Source organism: Taurulus bubalis (genome assembly GCF_910589615.1).
Source record: "Taurulus bubalis genome assembly, chromosome: 13".
Lineage (NCBI taxonomy): Eukaryota > Metazoa > Chordata > Actinopteri > Perciformes > Cottidae > Taurulus > Taurulus bubalis.
Genome location: NC_136601.1, coordinates 19,018,601 through 19,033,433, shown reverse-complemented (window position 1 = coordinate 19,033,433; position 14,833 = coordinate 19,018,601). Strand labels below are relative to the sequence as shown.

General features: G+C 42.1%; 1 protein-coding gene across 1 annotated transcript in view; it reads right to left on the bottom strand.

The window, feature by feature from the left end:
• The window catches only part of gria1a (glutamate receptor, ionotropic, AMPA 1a), a gene marked incomplete at both ends in the record, with an annotated part of 63,840 nt that extends 58,184 nt beyond the window's left edge, over positions 1–5,656 (bottom strand). The window contains 2 exons of the mRNA XM_079228273.1: positions 5,315–5,449; positions 5,569–5,656. Coding sequence (XP_079084399.1) covers positions 5,315–5,449; positions 5,569–5,656 — 223 coding nt within the window. The remainder of the gene's footprint in view (positions 1–5,314; positions 5,450–5,568) is intronic.
• Between the last annotated feature and the right edge of the window lie 9,177 nt (positions 5,657–14,833).

Below are 14,833 nucleotides of genomic sequence, written 5' to 3'. Positions count from 1 at the left end.
CAACGTTTGACCAATCCTGTACTTGACCTGGACTTGTACACTCACCGCCATTCATCTCATCACCCACCAGTTATTCATATCTGCACTCTAGTCCTGCGCGAAGGGAAGCAACTCCAACCCCGCCTCATCTGGGCCATATTGATCGGCCTCTGTGCTGTGCTCAGTTCATCGATCATGGCTGCCTCATAGATCTTCTTCAAGTCCTCTTTAAACGACCCACGGAGACCCGGGGAAATACTGCTGCCTACATCGCAGTGACAACCCAAATCGTCTATTCCATGACCACTAATTAGTCTTAATGAAAGCTATATTACCAGGACACAAAATAAAATAAACGAGTTAGTAACTAAATGTACAGATAATTCAAAATCCCACGGGCTGAAATGTAAAATTTAGTTTGCAGGTGCACACAGGATATTGAACCAAAAATAGCCAAGGCTTAGCCTAAATCTCACCACACACATGGGGGACATCAAAGAGAAAAGTAGATCATATAGGCGTGAGCCTGCAGGGGATTTGACATGAAGCTATAGCGATTCATTGGCGTCCTTATTACAAACCAAGTCAATAGCAGATTATGGTAATGTGATATCTAACTGGGGGGAACAGTGACTAATATTCTCCATGTACACACAGCATCCCTGGTAGTTATTTTTAACCACTGGAAACATGTAAAATGAGCCCGTCCAGCAAGCACTTTCACTCACGGCGTGAAAACAAAGGCACATATAGAAAAAGAGCCGTGATCCACAATAACAAAAGCTAAAAAAAAAATATACAGGCGTTCTACCACTTTATGGCGTGGCCTGTGCGTGTGAGCAGAAGAAAGGAGGAAGAAGAAATGCAAATTAGCCCCAGTATCCTGTCTCACTTTATGCCGACAGTGTTGCCATCGTCATTACTTCCCCGATGGCTCCTCAGGCGGGAAATAAAATGGATCGCTTCGCCAATAACAGTCAATGTCTCTTTCATGTTTTCCCATCTCTCTCGTCTTTGTTTTCTCGTTTCACCTTTGCCCTAATCTAGCCAACCTCCTGCCCCATGTTCTCCTGCTCTCTAGGCAGGTGCCAGCGAGTGCATGTGTGTGAGTATGTTTGTGTGTGTGTGTGTCGGGAGGGCTTTCTTCTGGAGGAAGTGGCTAGTCATAAGAGCCAGCTGATGAGTATCACCCTCATCCGGAGCTCCATTCATCGCTGTGCACAAGGGCCCATTCACCCGCTGCTTTTCACACTCGTGGACCCCAAGAGCCCCCGGGCACGCTCCCACTCTCGCACACGCGAACAGAGGTGAACTGTCACTCACTCGAGACGTCCTACACAGATGCCAGAATGGGAAACATATACGCACACGTACGCAAACACTCCTCCGCACGAAAATACGAACCCAGGAATAGACGGCTTTTCTCATCTGACTCATTATAAGCAGGCCCCGGAGCCCTTCTTTCCTTCCTCACAAACACGTGCCTGTCGCCTCCACATCTTAAAACTCGTTCAGGACGAGTGACGCGGAGCAGGAAGAGGTGACACTTTCATTTTAGCCGTCTCCATCCACTGCGAATCTCTCTGACACGCTCGTTCCACAGTCCACCATCACAGCCATGCGCCGCATTGATATGAGTGATGCGTCGAAGAAGAGATGTCATATTTGATGGCATCGTGTGGGAAACCGAGAGGGTGATGACTGGATGGAGGGAAAATCCGTGGATGTACTGAAGTATACTGGATCTAGTAACGCTCGAGTAAGACCTGAATATTGGCGAGCATCCCTCATCAAATAATCAGTTTATGGGAGTTTCCTGAATTATTTCAGGCCAAGATACTTGATCTTTGTGGGTACTTTTACAAAAGATCTGCTCTTACATTTTAAATGCTTTTTGGAAGAAACTCTACCAATTAACTGAGTAAAAAGATAAGACAAGACTGAGTTATAGACAGAGACACAGCCTCCTGCCTATATTGTCTTATTTCGCTGTGTTTGGGGACGTCAGCCTCTATGACAAAATGTAGTGTTCTTAAATTCCAAAAATGGTGGATGCACAGGCAAAAAAGGAGAGTGAATCTGGGGTTGGACGCCACTCACTGGCGTTAAACCGGGGAGGAGGGTCCAACTTTCAATGTTGCACTTGCAAACCGCAACTGACAAATCCTACTCATACTGCATGTATGCTGCTGTCCCTCCACTGGGTGCACGCTGTGACTAAGACATCATTGTACCCCCCGGCCCACCCACCCACTGCTACAAGCGCCCTGTTTCTTTTTTCACGAGCAACATCCCTGGAAACGCCTGACCCTCATATTCACTTCACATTCCCTCCTGAACAGAGGACCATCTCATTAATGAGGGCATCTTGCGTGTGTTTACATTTCATTACACAGCTCTGCCTGGCTCCCCAGACCTAAATGGCTGGAGGGAGGGGCGCATCTCTGCAAAATTACACATACTGCAAAGCCATTCTGGACAGGGAGGACTTCCTGAAGTCTGTTTGTATCAACATGTAGGATAACTGAACTAAATAATATGCAATGTGTGTAAAGTAAAGCGGCACAATATCTATCGGCATGAATGCTGTCGTGCAGGCTTCACTTCCAATAATAATCATTGCCTTACAGTCTTAATAATTGCTGAGATTCAGCTGACCGAGATGACTTGTGAATTTGCCTGTGACTATATTTTTAAGTAGGAGCAGCGATGAAATAAGGAGAACGATTATGGAACTGTATCTAACAGCAGAGCAGTCCATAAAAAGATGAAGCAACTCAAGACAAGCAAGCAAGGCTGATGAGCAGCTGAGGGTTTGAAAACAACAACAGAGCTGGAGTTAAACCCAACCCAGGATCCAGTCCCCAAGCCATGGCTATGCACACTGGAAAAGTTATTTAATGTTGGCAACTAAGACCAAAGCCCTGGTGGTGAAGCTTTGCTATCTCCTGGCCGCTGGCTTCAAACTGCAGCAGCGGGCAAACAACAACCCGTCTGTCATCAGCCGTCTTCCTGCAGATGTCAGATCAACCCGCACTGACCTTTGGATCAATCACGGCCTTCTGTCAATCCACAGTCCACTGATCTCCATGCAGAGTATATTTACAGGACTTTGGTGAGCTAATATGACTCCTCTGGGTATATCGCTCCTTTTACCACCCAAGCTAAGTACCCAATCCAACATCTGTGGGACCCGGCAAGCAGAGTTCACTGACCCAGAGGAGATATCAGTTATAGTCTCAGTTGCCTTACCGGTCACATAAAGTCTTGATGGATAGATTGAAGTCATATTCCTCTCAAGAAGATCTAGGGTTCCACCATAAAAACAGCAGTAAACTCCTCTGCTAGAACAATGTGATCCTTTAGCGGCGCCCAGTTGGCTGAGTTGACGACTCATGAGGACTGGCACTACATGAACACAAAGAACAACCCCCGCGGAAGACATAACCCACTGCCAGACTTGCCACGCTTTATGTTCCGACTAGTCGGTCACACTGGTCCAAGTTTCTACAGCAGCTACCTTAGGGGAGTGGCCAGCAAGGCCCATGATGCCTGACTCAAGCAACCTGTGGTCTCCAAACCCAGAAAAGAAATCTTTCCATTGTACGTTTCTGCAAACAACGGGATATGTTGACCACTGACGCTTCTCAACCAAAAACATAAATGTGTTTCATATCAGCTTTGTATCACGCTTGCTGAAACTCACAAAGTCGCAGTGAAACAAATGGTTCGATTTAGGAAACAAAACTACTTGGTTAGGGTTTCGATTGCTGCTAATAGGAGTAATCAGTTATCACAGATAATGTTTATTTTCCTACTGTGTAGGATTTGGGGATTTGCTTTTTGGCATGAAGCTTTGCTGATCTGTTTTTTTGTAGATAACAATACACCAACAGGGGGAGTGTGGTGACAGAACAAAAGTATTAAATGCCTCATCCTTGATCAGACATCTGTAACTATTCAACATACCGAACCAGAAGATGCAAAAGGTAATAGAGTTCGTTTCCTCTGACTTCCCCTCACTCAGTCAGAGTGTCATTGTGCTTGTATTTTGGGTCTTTATGAAACTGCATCATGTTTTTTTCCACTCGACTGATATCTGCGATGGATCCAACCCAGTGGCATTCCAGACACGCTACAAAGAGGAAATGCTAAAATCAATGTCTGAAAGAAGTAATCAAACGTCTGTCGCTGAGGCACACTCCTGGCAGAGAGTCAGGAAGGCACAGTTGTCAAAGGGTATCTCCTGGAAGTGTCCGACTTCACTACTGAGCGAGCCACAGGCAAATTCAGAGGAGTCGAGGATGGAATGAGAAAAACAGGGCTGAAAAGCCTCAAGGGCGACAACATTGTGTCAGAATTCAAAGAAGGGATAAGTGCAGGGTTAACAAAGAAGAAACACATCAGACTGGCATTTCTTTTGTACAGCAACGGCACAGTTATTGTTTGGCTGGCGTAATGGCACACATTATCACCCAGGAGAGTGGTGTGCCCACTGCTCTGACCAACCTATTATATATATAAATATAAAGATTTTACTTCCTTGTTGATAGCATGGTATTACCTTAATATAAAAAGCAACACTTTCCCCTCACATAAACTGATTAAAGATGCTCTCAGCTGTGGAAAAGAGAAAAGAAAAAGCTACATTAATAAAAAAAAAATCATTAAGGTGAGGATGGTAGTCCTAAAGTCCTAAAAGTTGAATTATGTATTGAGCGTGCGTATGCGCATGTCTTTGTCGAGGTTTTAGGAGGGAGGGTTTATTAATGTGTGCTCAAAAAAAAAAGAAAAAAGATAATCGTATTGTGTTCCGTGGCTACTTATGAAATGCACTTAGAGTCGTTTCCCCTCTTTGTTCGCTTCGTCGATCAGCGCCCTGGCTCTTTTGTTTTTCTCCCTCGGTTTACAGACGGAAAGGCGCGCAGCCGTTTGCAGATCATAGCTATAAAAAAAAAAACTGATCTTATATGACTGTATAGGATCTCTGCTGCAGAGGTTGCTTTGCAATCCCCGTGGGTTTTTTCACCCCCCGGAGCGACAAAATAGCGCTGCAATCACGCGGAAGAAAGCGGAGGAAATAAGTCCATCTGGGTCCCACGCAACAGTTACTGAGATATATAACCTATAACGCACGCGGGTCTTTGCAGTGGGCCTATATTATATATGCGATTATAACCTGCGCAGGTTGTGTACCCGTGGAGTTATACGCGCTCTTTACGAAGTCGATGTACAGATGGAGGGCGATGGAGAAGAATAAAACACAAAGAAACATGTTGAGCGCCGGCATTTACAGGCTGATCTGCTCCCAGTGAGATGTAATGGGGCTACTTACAGGCATATGTCATGGAGAAGCTATTCCCCATCTTGACCATATCCACCTGCGGCACCAGTTTGGGGATGTCCTGGTGGTGAGAGAGGGCGAAACGAAACACCTCATATTCGTGCGATTCGATTGGGAACAAGCCTCCTGTTGAGCAGCAAAGAAGCAGGAGTTAATGTTGGACCCAGCAGGATAACACAAACACACACATATCTAAATATATACATTTAAAAGAGATAAAGAGGCGACAAAAGGTCGTTTCTCACCTATATTGATGTTACTTGGGAAACTTGAGCTTGATCCCAAGCACACCCCCAGTAAACTGGTGTAGAGAATGGTGAAGCTTCGCTGCATATTTCCTTTTGCATTGGTGAAGGGGAAAAGAGCCGAAATCCAAGCATAGATGTGTCCGTGTGTGAAGTTAAAATCCCCTCCTCCTCCTCCTCCTCCTCCTCCTCACGCGTGTCCTGTTTCAGAAGAGCAGCGTGCACACCGACATGGACTCAGCACCGAGACAGTTATCGCAATGGCGAGAGGAGGCACCGTTCTGTCTCTCCTCTTTTCTCTCTCTCTCTCTCTCTCTCTCTCTCTCTCTCTCTCTCTCTCTCTCTCTCTCTCTCTCTCTCTCTCTCTCTCTCTCTCTCTCTCTCTCTCTCTCTGCTGATGCTCCCTCGTCCTTGACTGCTGTTGTACGAGACGGAGAATGACTTCAGCATTAGCCGCACTGCAAAAAAAAGAAAGAAAAAACACAACACAAATTGCTTGTCTTGACAAGCTGTTGAGCTAAAATGTCAATTTAAATGTGTTTTTATCTTCAAACAACAGGGGGTTTCGTTCCATCCAGCGGAGGGGATGCCACTTTGTTTCTTAATTGTTTGCGTTTTTTTTTTTTGGTTCTTTTCTCGACATGTCCGGATTTAAGTGTCAATGCAACAGGGTAGAGCAGGAGCCGATCGCTCATAAAGGAAATGACACGACAAAACGAACACAAAATGCACAGGAAGCAAGTGTCGTTATCTCAGGTTAGTGTAGGATCATTTCTGAAGAAAGAACACACAATAACACGCCCACTCTATACTTCTTCCCTGGTTGACTTGTGGGCTGAATATCTTTTGCAGTGTGCACCCTCAGAGCGCACCCACAGGTCCCTCGGGAGACGCACGGGATCGGATATCCATTCAGGATCCACATTACTATCCGCCGCATATCAACATGAGCATCTATTCTCTGGTTAATAATCTTTGCATTTTTAAAACAGTGCAAGAGAAAAAAGGGAGTTTATTTTTTGCCTATATTTTAAATCATGAATTTCCTAACAGTGACACAATTACCCAGAAGTGAAGTAGGACAGGTAAATGTGTGTGTGTGTGTGTGTGTGTGTGTGTGTGTGTGTGTGTGTGTGTGTGTGTGTGTGTGTGTGTGTGTGTGTGTGTGTGTGTGTGTGTGTGTGTGCGTGTGTGTGTGTGTGTGTATGTGTGTGTGTGTGTTTTTAAATATCTGCATATGGTAAAAATAGACATTGAAACAATAAAAAATGCAATCCCATTCACAACCCTGGAACTAAAACAAGTACTGGAGCAGCAAGGACAAGCTGTAAATTGTTTCATTATATGATTTTAAACTATTTTTTTCCTAATTTATTTTTACATTTATTGATGTTTCCAAGGTCAAGAACAAAAAACACACAACACAACATAAAAAGCCCAATTTGACAAGCTGTTGAGCTAAAAGTGCTCAATGGTACTTTTTTGGGTTGTTGACAAAAACTGGACAAATTCCTTCTGCTGATAAAGCTCACGCGATATGACCGAAAGCTCCAGGCAGCTACTCAATTTGATGTCCAAATGCAAAAAGAACCGAGTCTAGTCTCTGAAGTCATCATTGACATGCTGTTGCATTGGAAGACATGTGAAACAAGTCAATAATAAAACACAAAATGTGCTTAATTTTGAATAGAACATTTTAATTCGGCCTTTCTAGCATCAAGGGAGAATCACTGCAATTATGTACAACCAACTGCAGTTAAAGCTGGTGATTGACAGGTTTCCGTACACCATTGTAATGAATATGTACTGTAGTTTAGATGAGATCAGATGATGCAGTCAGTAGTAAAAAGACCAATAATGATGATGCTCCTGTTTTTAAAATCTGCTCTTGATTACAACAAGTCTTACAGTTTTAGCACAGTTACGAGAATGAGTCATTCCTGCCTTTGCTTAATCTCTAAAACAGGATTAGAAAATACAAAAACAATAAATGGAGAGCAACATCTCCACCAGGGATTACTGCACTTTGATATCACTGGAGCTGGAAGCACATGGCCAGCCATTTGGATTGCAAGCAAAACATTGCCAGAGTTTTAGAAGTTTCAGAATGGGGATGTAAACTCTGGATAATGGGCTTAATATTGCCAGGATTTACTGGAGAATCTGGCTCGATTTGATACAACATTTTAGAGTTCTGAATGTGAGGGAGGACTTTCGCTCTGCACGCTCCCCCTCCCCTCACATGGTGCTGGACTGGCGAGCAGCTGATAAGGAGGGTTATGATTTAAACCATGTATTTACAGATGGCTACATCCAATTATTTCCTGAAGAAAAGGTACAAGCCCCTGTGCTTTTGTACACACTGAAAGACAAATCATCACTGCCGAGTGCCGATGTTCACGTGAGATTGATTGCAAACCACACCATGTTTAGAATATGAAGTAGTAAATCCTGCCTTTGACACAATTTAGGATTAAGGATGATCTTACTTATCAGACCAGGGCACGATTCTTAGTTTTAAGTTAAAAATCACTTCCCCCAATTATTATGTTACCACCACGCGAAGGCAGCCATGAACACATTTCTCCCTGAAAAAGAAATTTAGAAGATGCAAGAAGTGAAAGGTTATCGAATGGTTGATGGATGTCCAATAAATACAGGCATTATGGTCCATTTTCATTGCCTTTGTTCAACACGATTAGGGGTTAGTTTAAAGATAAATGGTTGGGCGGGCTTTCATTACAACCCTTCAGTCTTTTCATCTTTTGGCATTTTATTCTCCGTGTGTGAGACCACATTTGATTGATGCATATTTCACCAGCCTGTTTCATAGTGCACACTTCAGTGTGTGTGTGTGTGTGTGTGTGTGTGTGTGTGTGTGTGTGTGTGTGTGTGTGTGTGTGTGTGTGTGTGTGTGTGTGTGTGCTTGTCTGTAGTGTCCCATATGTAATGAGTGCCATGCAATCTTTTTTTAAACTTTTGATGAATGCAAATAGATCTCAGAATAGCATTGGTAACAATGGCTAAATATTTAATGGCGCTTAGTAGAGTAATAACAATCACAGAGTGTGTTGTTCCAGGTTAAAAATATCACCACTATCAGACAGACACTATAACAGAAAGAAGGAAATACGCCGTCTTTTTGTCCCTAAAGATGTCTCCATTATGGATCACGAGTGTCTGTCTGAGGGTTTTTTATAGAAGTCTATGTGAAGAGTATAATGAGGTTAATCCATCAAAATATGCTGGTTTCACTAGATTGAGTGAGGAGGGGAGAAGAAAAAAAAGGAAAAGTCCCCAGCGTGTTACAGCTATAATTGAGCCACCGCACTTGTGTTGTCAAGTTGCATACGTCATACTGCTGGAGGCCAAACTATATGACAAAAAAAAAGAAAAACATGTTGCAGAGGTGACAAAGGAACTAAATATGTCAAACAGGCCGAAAAGTAGATGTGGAGTAGAATATAATGTCAACCGGCCATAGCTCTGGGGGAAACAGGAACTATTGACATTAAGCATAACACTGGTATAGTGGGAATGGTGCTGGGTATGGTCCAACATTCATATCACAACAATTTAGTCATATTTTGTGATACATTCCCTACTCAACCTGAATTATTCAATATATTTGAATGAAACCACTCTGTGCATCTTACAGTGCTTCAAACAAATCATTACCAAACACTGTAGCTCTACCAGAATCAGAAAGAATCAGGATCAGAAACCATTTATTTGCTAGGAATGTCTACACAAACGAGGAATTTTTCTAGACGGAAGGTGCATACATTATACATGAGACGTTAGACGAGACAAACAACAATCAATGACAACAACAGTGCAATGATATTAAATCAAGTATAAGATAAAGTGCTCAGACAAACATATATCGTTAATGTCAGTGTATGTTAAAGTGACATGTGTGTTTAAGTTAAAGTGTATCTTAAGTGGCATGAGTGTTTAAATATGAAGTGTGCAGGGGAGTGGCCGGTAAGAAGAAAGACTGCCGACAGGAAAAAACTGTGCCTTTGTTTAGCTAATTGTTGTGGTTTGACCCCCCAAATCCTTTTTGGTATTCTTACTGCTTTCATCCACCCCAAAAGGCAGCTAATTACAACAAATAAGTCATCATAAACAAACTGTAAGCTATCTGCCTGGTGCCAAACAGCAAGCATACAAAATTAGCATTCATTCAGTCATTTCTCTAACGCTAGCTAAAGAGCTACATATTTTCTCCAGCACCAAAACAGAGCAAGGGTCGGCAAGTATTGGACTTATAGATGTCAGGTGGCCACAAACACGCCTTTTAAATGAACTCTAAAGTTGCTTTGTGTCAGCCAGATGCGTGAGTAGCAGAATACTTGCTAACGCGTTAGCCACAAAAATGTCATAAGCTAGCGCTAGGGTGGTGGTCGCCAAAAATCAATCAAGGTACTGTAATTTTAATATTTTACTGTCTGAAGAAACCCTAACATATACACAAGAGCTGTCAATCTTTATCTGGCAAATAAGTCAATCAATGAATATGTTCTGCGTTTGGTATCAAAACAGATAAGTACAGTAATGCATCCCTGCTTTGTTGACACTGAGAGGCTAGTTCATCAGAAACAGTAGCTCAATATATACTGTAATTGTTCGTTTTAATGGCAGTAAAACAGAAATGTCTTTTTTTGGGTCGGAAACACAATAAAACAGGACACAGGAGGAGGAGTGTTTTATTCTGAGCTGGTCTGAGCTCTTAGTAGCGTACTCTATGTAAAGAAAGAAAGATAAACCAAGAGCTCAGATTTTTAAAAGAATTCTCCCAATTGTTAATATAAATCCTTATATTCTGCTGTTATTCTCATTACTCTTCATGTCTATTAAAGTTCAGGTTAGCGAGGTCAGTATAACACAGCTATGCAGCTGGAGTTGGTTGTGTCTATGAAATGTCCAGTTCTCAAGGGAAGTTAGTCACACTCCTGCGCACTTCAACACTCACACCTGTTTATCAGTATGTTGACATTAGAGAAGCAGACTGGTCGTTGCACGTTCCAGTCTTGTGAGAAAAGATGAGGACACGATTCTCCTCCTCTTAGAATTGTTAGAGCCAATAGAAATGTTAGATGTTCATGACGGAAAACCGTGTATTAAAGAGCCGACCTTTCCGTCTGTTCGGTGTGTTTTTGGACGGTGAACGGTTGACTGGACGACTGTCTGCTATCGCGATTAATAATAATTAATAATTATCTTATTTGTGATCAAGGAAAATAAATTCCGAGAACGAGAGAAGTTGTTTGACTAAGTTCTTCCGGACGCTACACCAGGCATCCAATAATTATTACGCATTAACACAATCCTATGAGATTTTCCAGTTATTTGCCTTTTGGAACACTAAACTGCATAAAAGAAGGGCAGACTACACCAATTGAGCGTGCTATTGTTTCCCATCCTTCATTAATAAAAGACAAATTAATTCATAAATTAATGCATAAAGCGCTAGACAGTGTGAGGATTGTCCTCCCATCTCTCTTAATGTGATCCCCCAGTTGTGCAGAAGTGATGCATTGTATGTCACATGTAGAAATCAGTAATGGATTCTGGCATTTGGGCTTGTTACTTGCTTTATCTGCACACTTGATCACAGCACTTGTTGATTGACAGACGCTGGACGTCTACCGGTCCTTGGACAAATGCCTGGCATTAGCACAGAATCGATAGGAGCATAAATGTCTGGACTCAGTGAATGCCTGATTTCTGCTCTGCGCCTTAATTGGGATGAGTTATTGACATGTGGCTTAATTACTCTCCCCTATAATTGATTTAGCAGGTCTGCCGAAAGAGGTCTGTGTTTTTTAGAAGTAGAAGATTGGGACTTTTGAAAATACTGACAAGAGATCTTGTTAGTCCTTTAAGGGATTTTGAATATACATATATATCATGATGTTTTTACATAATTATAGAAAATCATTTAAAATGACATTAATCAAATGTAAAAAGTAATTTTCATTTCATATCCACTTACAGACATATTTTAAACATGACGTTAGTTTACTATTGTTCACTGCAATTTTCAAGGATCTCCAAGTTGATATTTATATATTCTTATAAAGGAAATAATGGATAGTGTTCGTTTTTTCTTTTTGTTTGATATTTAAATAACTGTAGTGAATTGAATGGAAAATAGTCGATGCCTAGGGACAAGTAAAATGATCAAATCAGTTTGCAGTATTGTTTTGTACTCAGTACTCTGCAGTTTGCAGTTCCCAAATTATGGAAAGGAACTGCAGATGGTCACACTTAAAATTTGTATCATTCAGTGTCATACACCCAAGGAGGCCGTTTGTGCACACAGAGCACAGTCGATCAGATAATACCAATTACCAAACAGGCTTAGTACAAACAGAAAACCATTAGTAGTGTGAGGAATAAACACGGTCTCCTCCCGTCTATCCCTTTGTCGCCATTCAGGTGTTCTATCTCTCTCTCTCTCTCTCTCTCTCTCTCTCTCTCTCTCTCTCTAGCTCTGTCTCTGCCTCCCTCTCCCTCATATGCTACCTGCATAATTGCCTTTCCCCTCCACTGGCCGCGGGGGAAGTGAAGCCCTCGCAACGTTACCGTGGTAATACTGATTGATGGAGTCGATGCTTGTGCGGTTCCAGAACATCGAGCATCGGCGCACACAGACATGACAAATTTCAGGGAACAAATTATAATGGCCTGATTAATCCCCTCTAGCGAAATGGAAATATTGTGAATACCTGTGAACTCATAGAGGACATAGAGCCGTACAATAGGACCGCACTCGGGGGGCTTTTGTACCCATTGTATAGCCGAGCACACGCGAGGGGAGGACGACGGAGTGGAAATTCATAGCGAGGGCTGCCTGACAACGCGTGACAGGGAACCAAATGATAAATCAGCCACATTTCAAATGTAGATTCTTGACATGATTGTGAATTCATCAGACTGTCTCCAGATCTTGATTAATAGGAAGTCACTGTGAGCTCTGAGGAAATGGTGATTCAGTGTAAAAAAAAAACCTCAGAGGATCCGTATCAGTTTACAGCTACTTTGCTGCTGCTGTGGCGCACTGACCTGATCTTTATCATTGGCTGTGCAATAACAACATGTCGTGAAATAAATGATTACTGATTTGTTTACTTGTGAATAAGTTCAAATGAGGAATAGAGTTAACAGGCACTAATATTCATTCATAGGTTTTATGTTAACTAAAACCCTTTGACCTATAGACTGTGAGAAAACATACGCAATCATGCCTGAAGTATCATACGATCATGCTATTAGAAATACTAGTTAGACTAGAGATCATCTCAGGGGATCACATCTGCCAAATCTGGCCAGGGGATAAAGTGGGCGTGTTCACCTTTTCCTGACCCCTCTACTTCTGGAGCCTTTGCTCACACCACACCACACACACCTCTTCTGTGGGCGCCACACGCTGTCATGGCTGCTCATTTTACTCATTAGAGTGTTAGAGTTCCAATTAGGTCCAATACTTAGAGATATTTTGTTGTAACACCTGTTGAAACAGTAGAGGCACACTAATATTCATTACTCCTTTATTTAAGATTTTACTCAAAGGACTGTCCGCTGTGATGAATTATGAATTAATTGGGAAGCATTCTTTTTTTCATGTTGTTGCTCATCAAGGAAGTGCTAAGTATAATAACTGTATATACTTGTGGGTATTTCAGCCTATAAGCAACACATGTTTTCATGCACACAGTGAGTATTTCTGTGTGCAAAGTAACTAAGCAACTACAGCAACTGTCAAACAAGAACATATTTCTGGAAATCCTGCAGATTAGAAATGTCATAAAAAAAGAAAATACTCAAGTAATATATCAGATATAATTTTTATTTTGACAATGCTTTAAGGAGACATTTTGACTTGTCACAGCAGTGAAAGCACAGGTCTCACTAATAACATTAACAGTGTCCCAGTGAGCCGTGACAGTGTGACAGCGAGCCGGCATGCACACCACCAGGACCATGAAACTGAAGCAGCTAACTAATTGTGTTATTTACACATGTGCTTTTCCTACCGTGACATGTCAAAACGTCCTCTGTGAAGAAGGAGACCTATTAGGAACTTGTGAATCTTCACAAACTATTCAGAGGAGACCGTCATTGTCTGAGTTTGACCTGGTGAACCGACACCTGTGACAGACTCTGTAAGCAGTTTAAAGCATTTACTGCATGGCCGCCGCAATTATGACAACTTGGTTTAATTACAATAAACATCTGAGGTGGCTTGTGTATTCTTAATTGCTTTACTGAAGAGGATAAACACGTCTTGGTATTTACATAAAACCTTTTAGTCCCTCCACCATCTGCTATTGCAAAGGGGATGCAGTAAACAATTAGTGGGAAACGGTATTTGCTTGAGTACAGAATCCATGTCTTTCGATTTTTTTATTACACATTACTTGATGATGGTTGGGTCACATTTCAGGTGAATGTGCGCTATCACAACAGTAACTTTGTGGGTCCTTAATTGATACGCCAGGTTGATTGATACAGGTTCCAAATGATATCTAATCATTTGAAATATCCAGCCCTGCTGTATCCGTATGAATGTTCTGCCTCCGATAACAAGCATTTAGGATCAATCAAAACAAATTAACGTAGTGCGCCTCGAACAGGGTCAGCCCAAATGAGATCAGACATGCTTACAGGGAAGGTCAAGGGAAGAAAATAAATGATTTCCGGGACCTGGAGCTGTCAATCTTACTGACCAGAGTTAACTGGAGAAGTGCATTCAGAAGAACACTTTCCAAAGTTTTTGAGTAGTGAGGGGGGCAGAATAAAAAAATACAGTGTTGAAATGGTTATTATTTTAGACAGTGGACTCTAATTATTACACACAGCAGGTATCAGTGGCCTTTCGAAATCTTCATGTAAAAAAAGAAAGAATGAGAAAAAATGTGGATGCAAAGTAATTCATTTTCTAATCATGAAACCCCTCAGAAAACCTATGAGGCTAGTCTGAATAACCACTGTACCTCTCTATTTCTCTCTCCCTTTTACTTACACACACACACACACACAGGGTCCAATATCATGGCTCATGTGTTGCATACATTGCAGGTGATGGAGTTGACAGCTCTTTCCCATGAAAGCAACCACGTATCACATATTTGCCGAGGGAAATCAGCGCTGGCCCAATCAATTTCCCCGCCTGTGTATGTATGCGTGTGTGTGTGTGTGTGTGTGTGTGTGTGTGTGTGTGTGTGTGTGTGTTGTCAACAGCGCAAACTTTTAC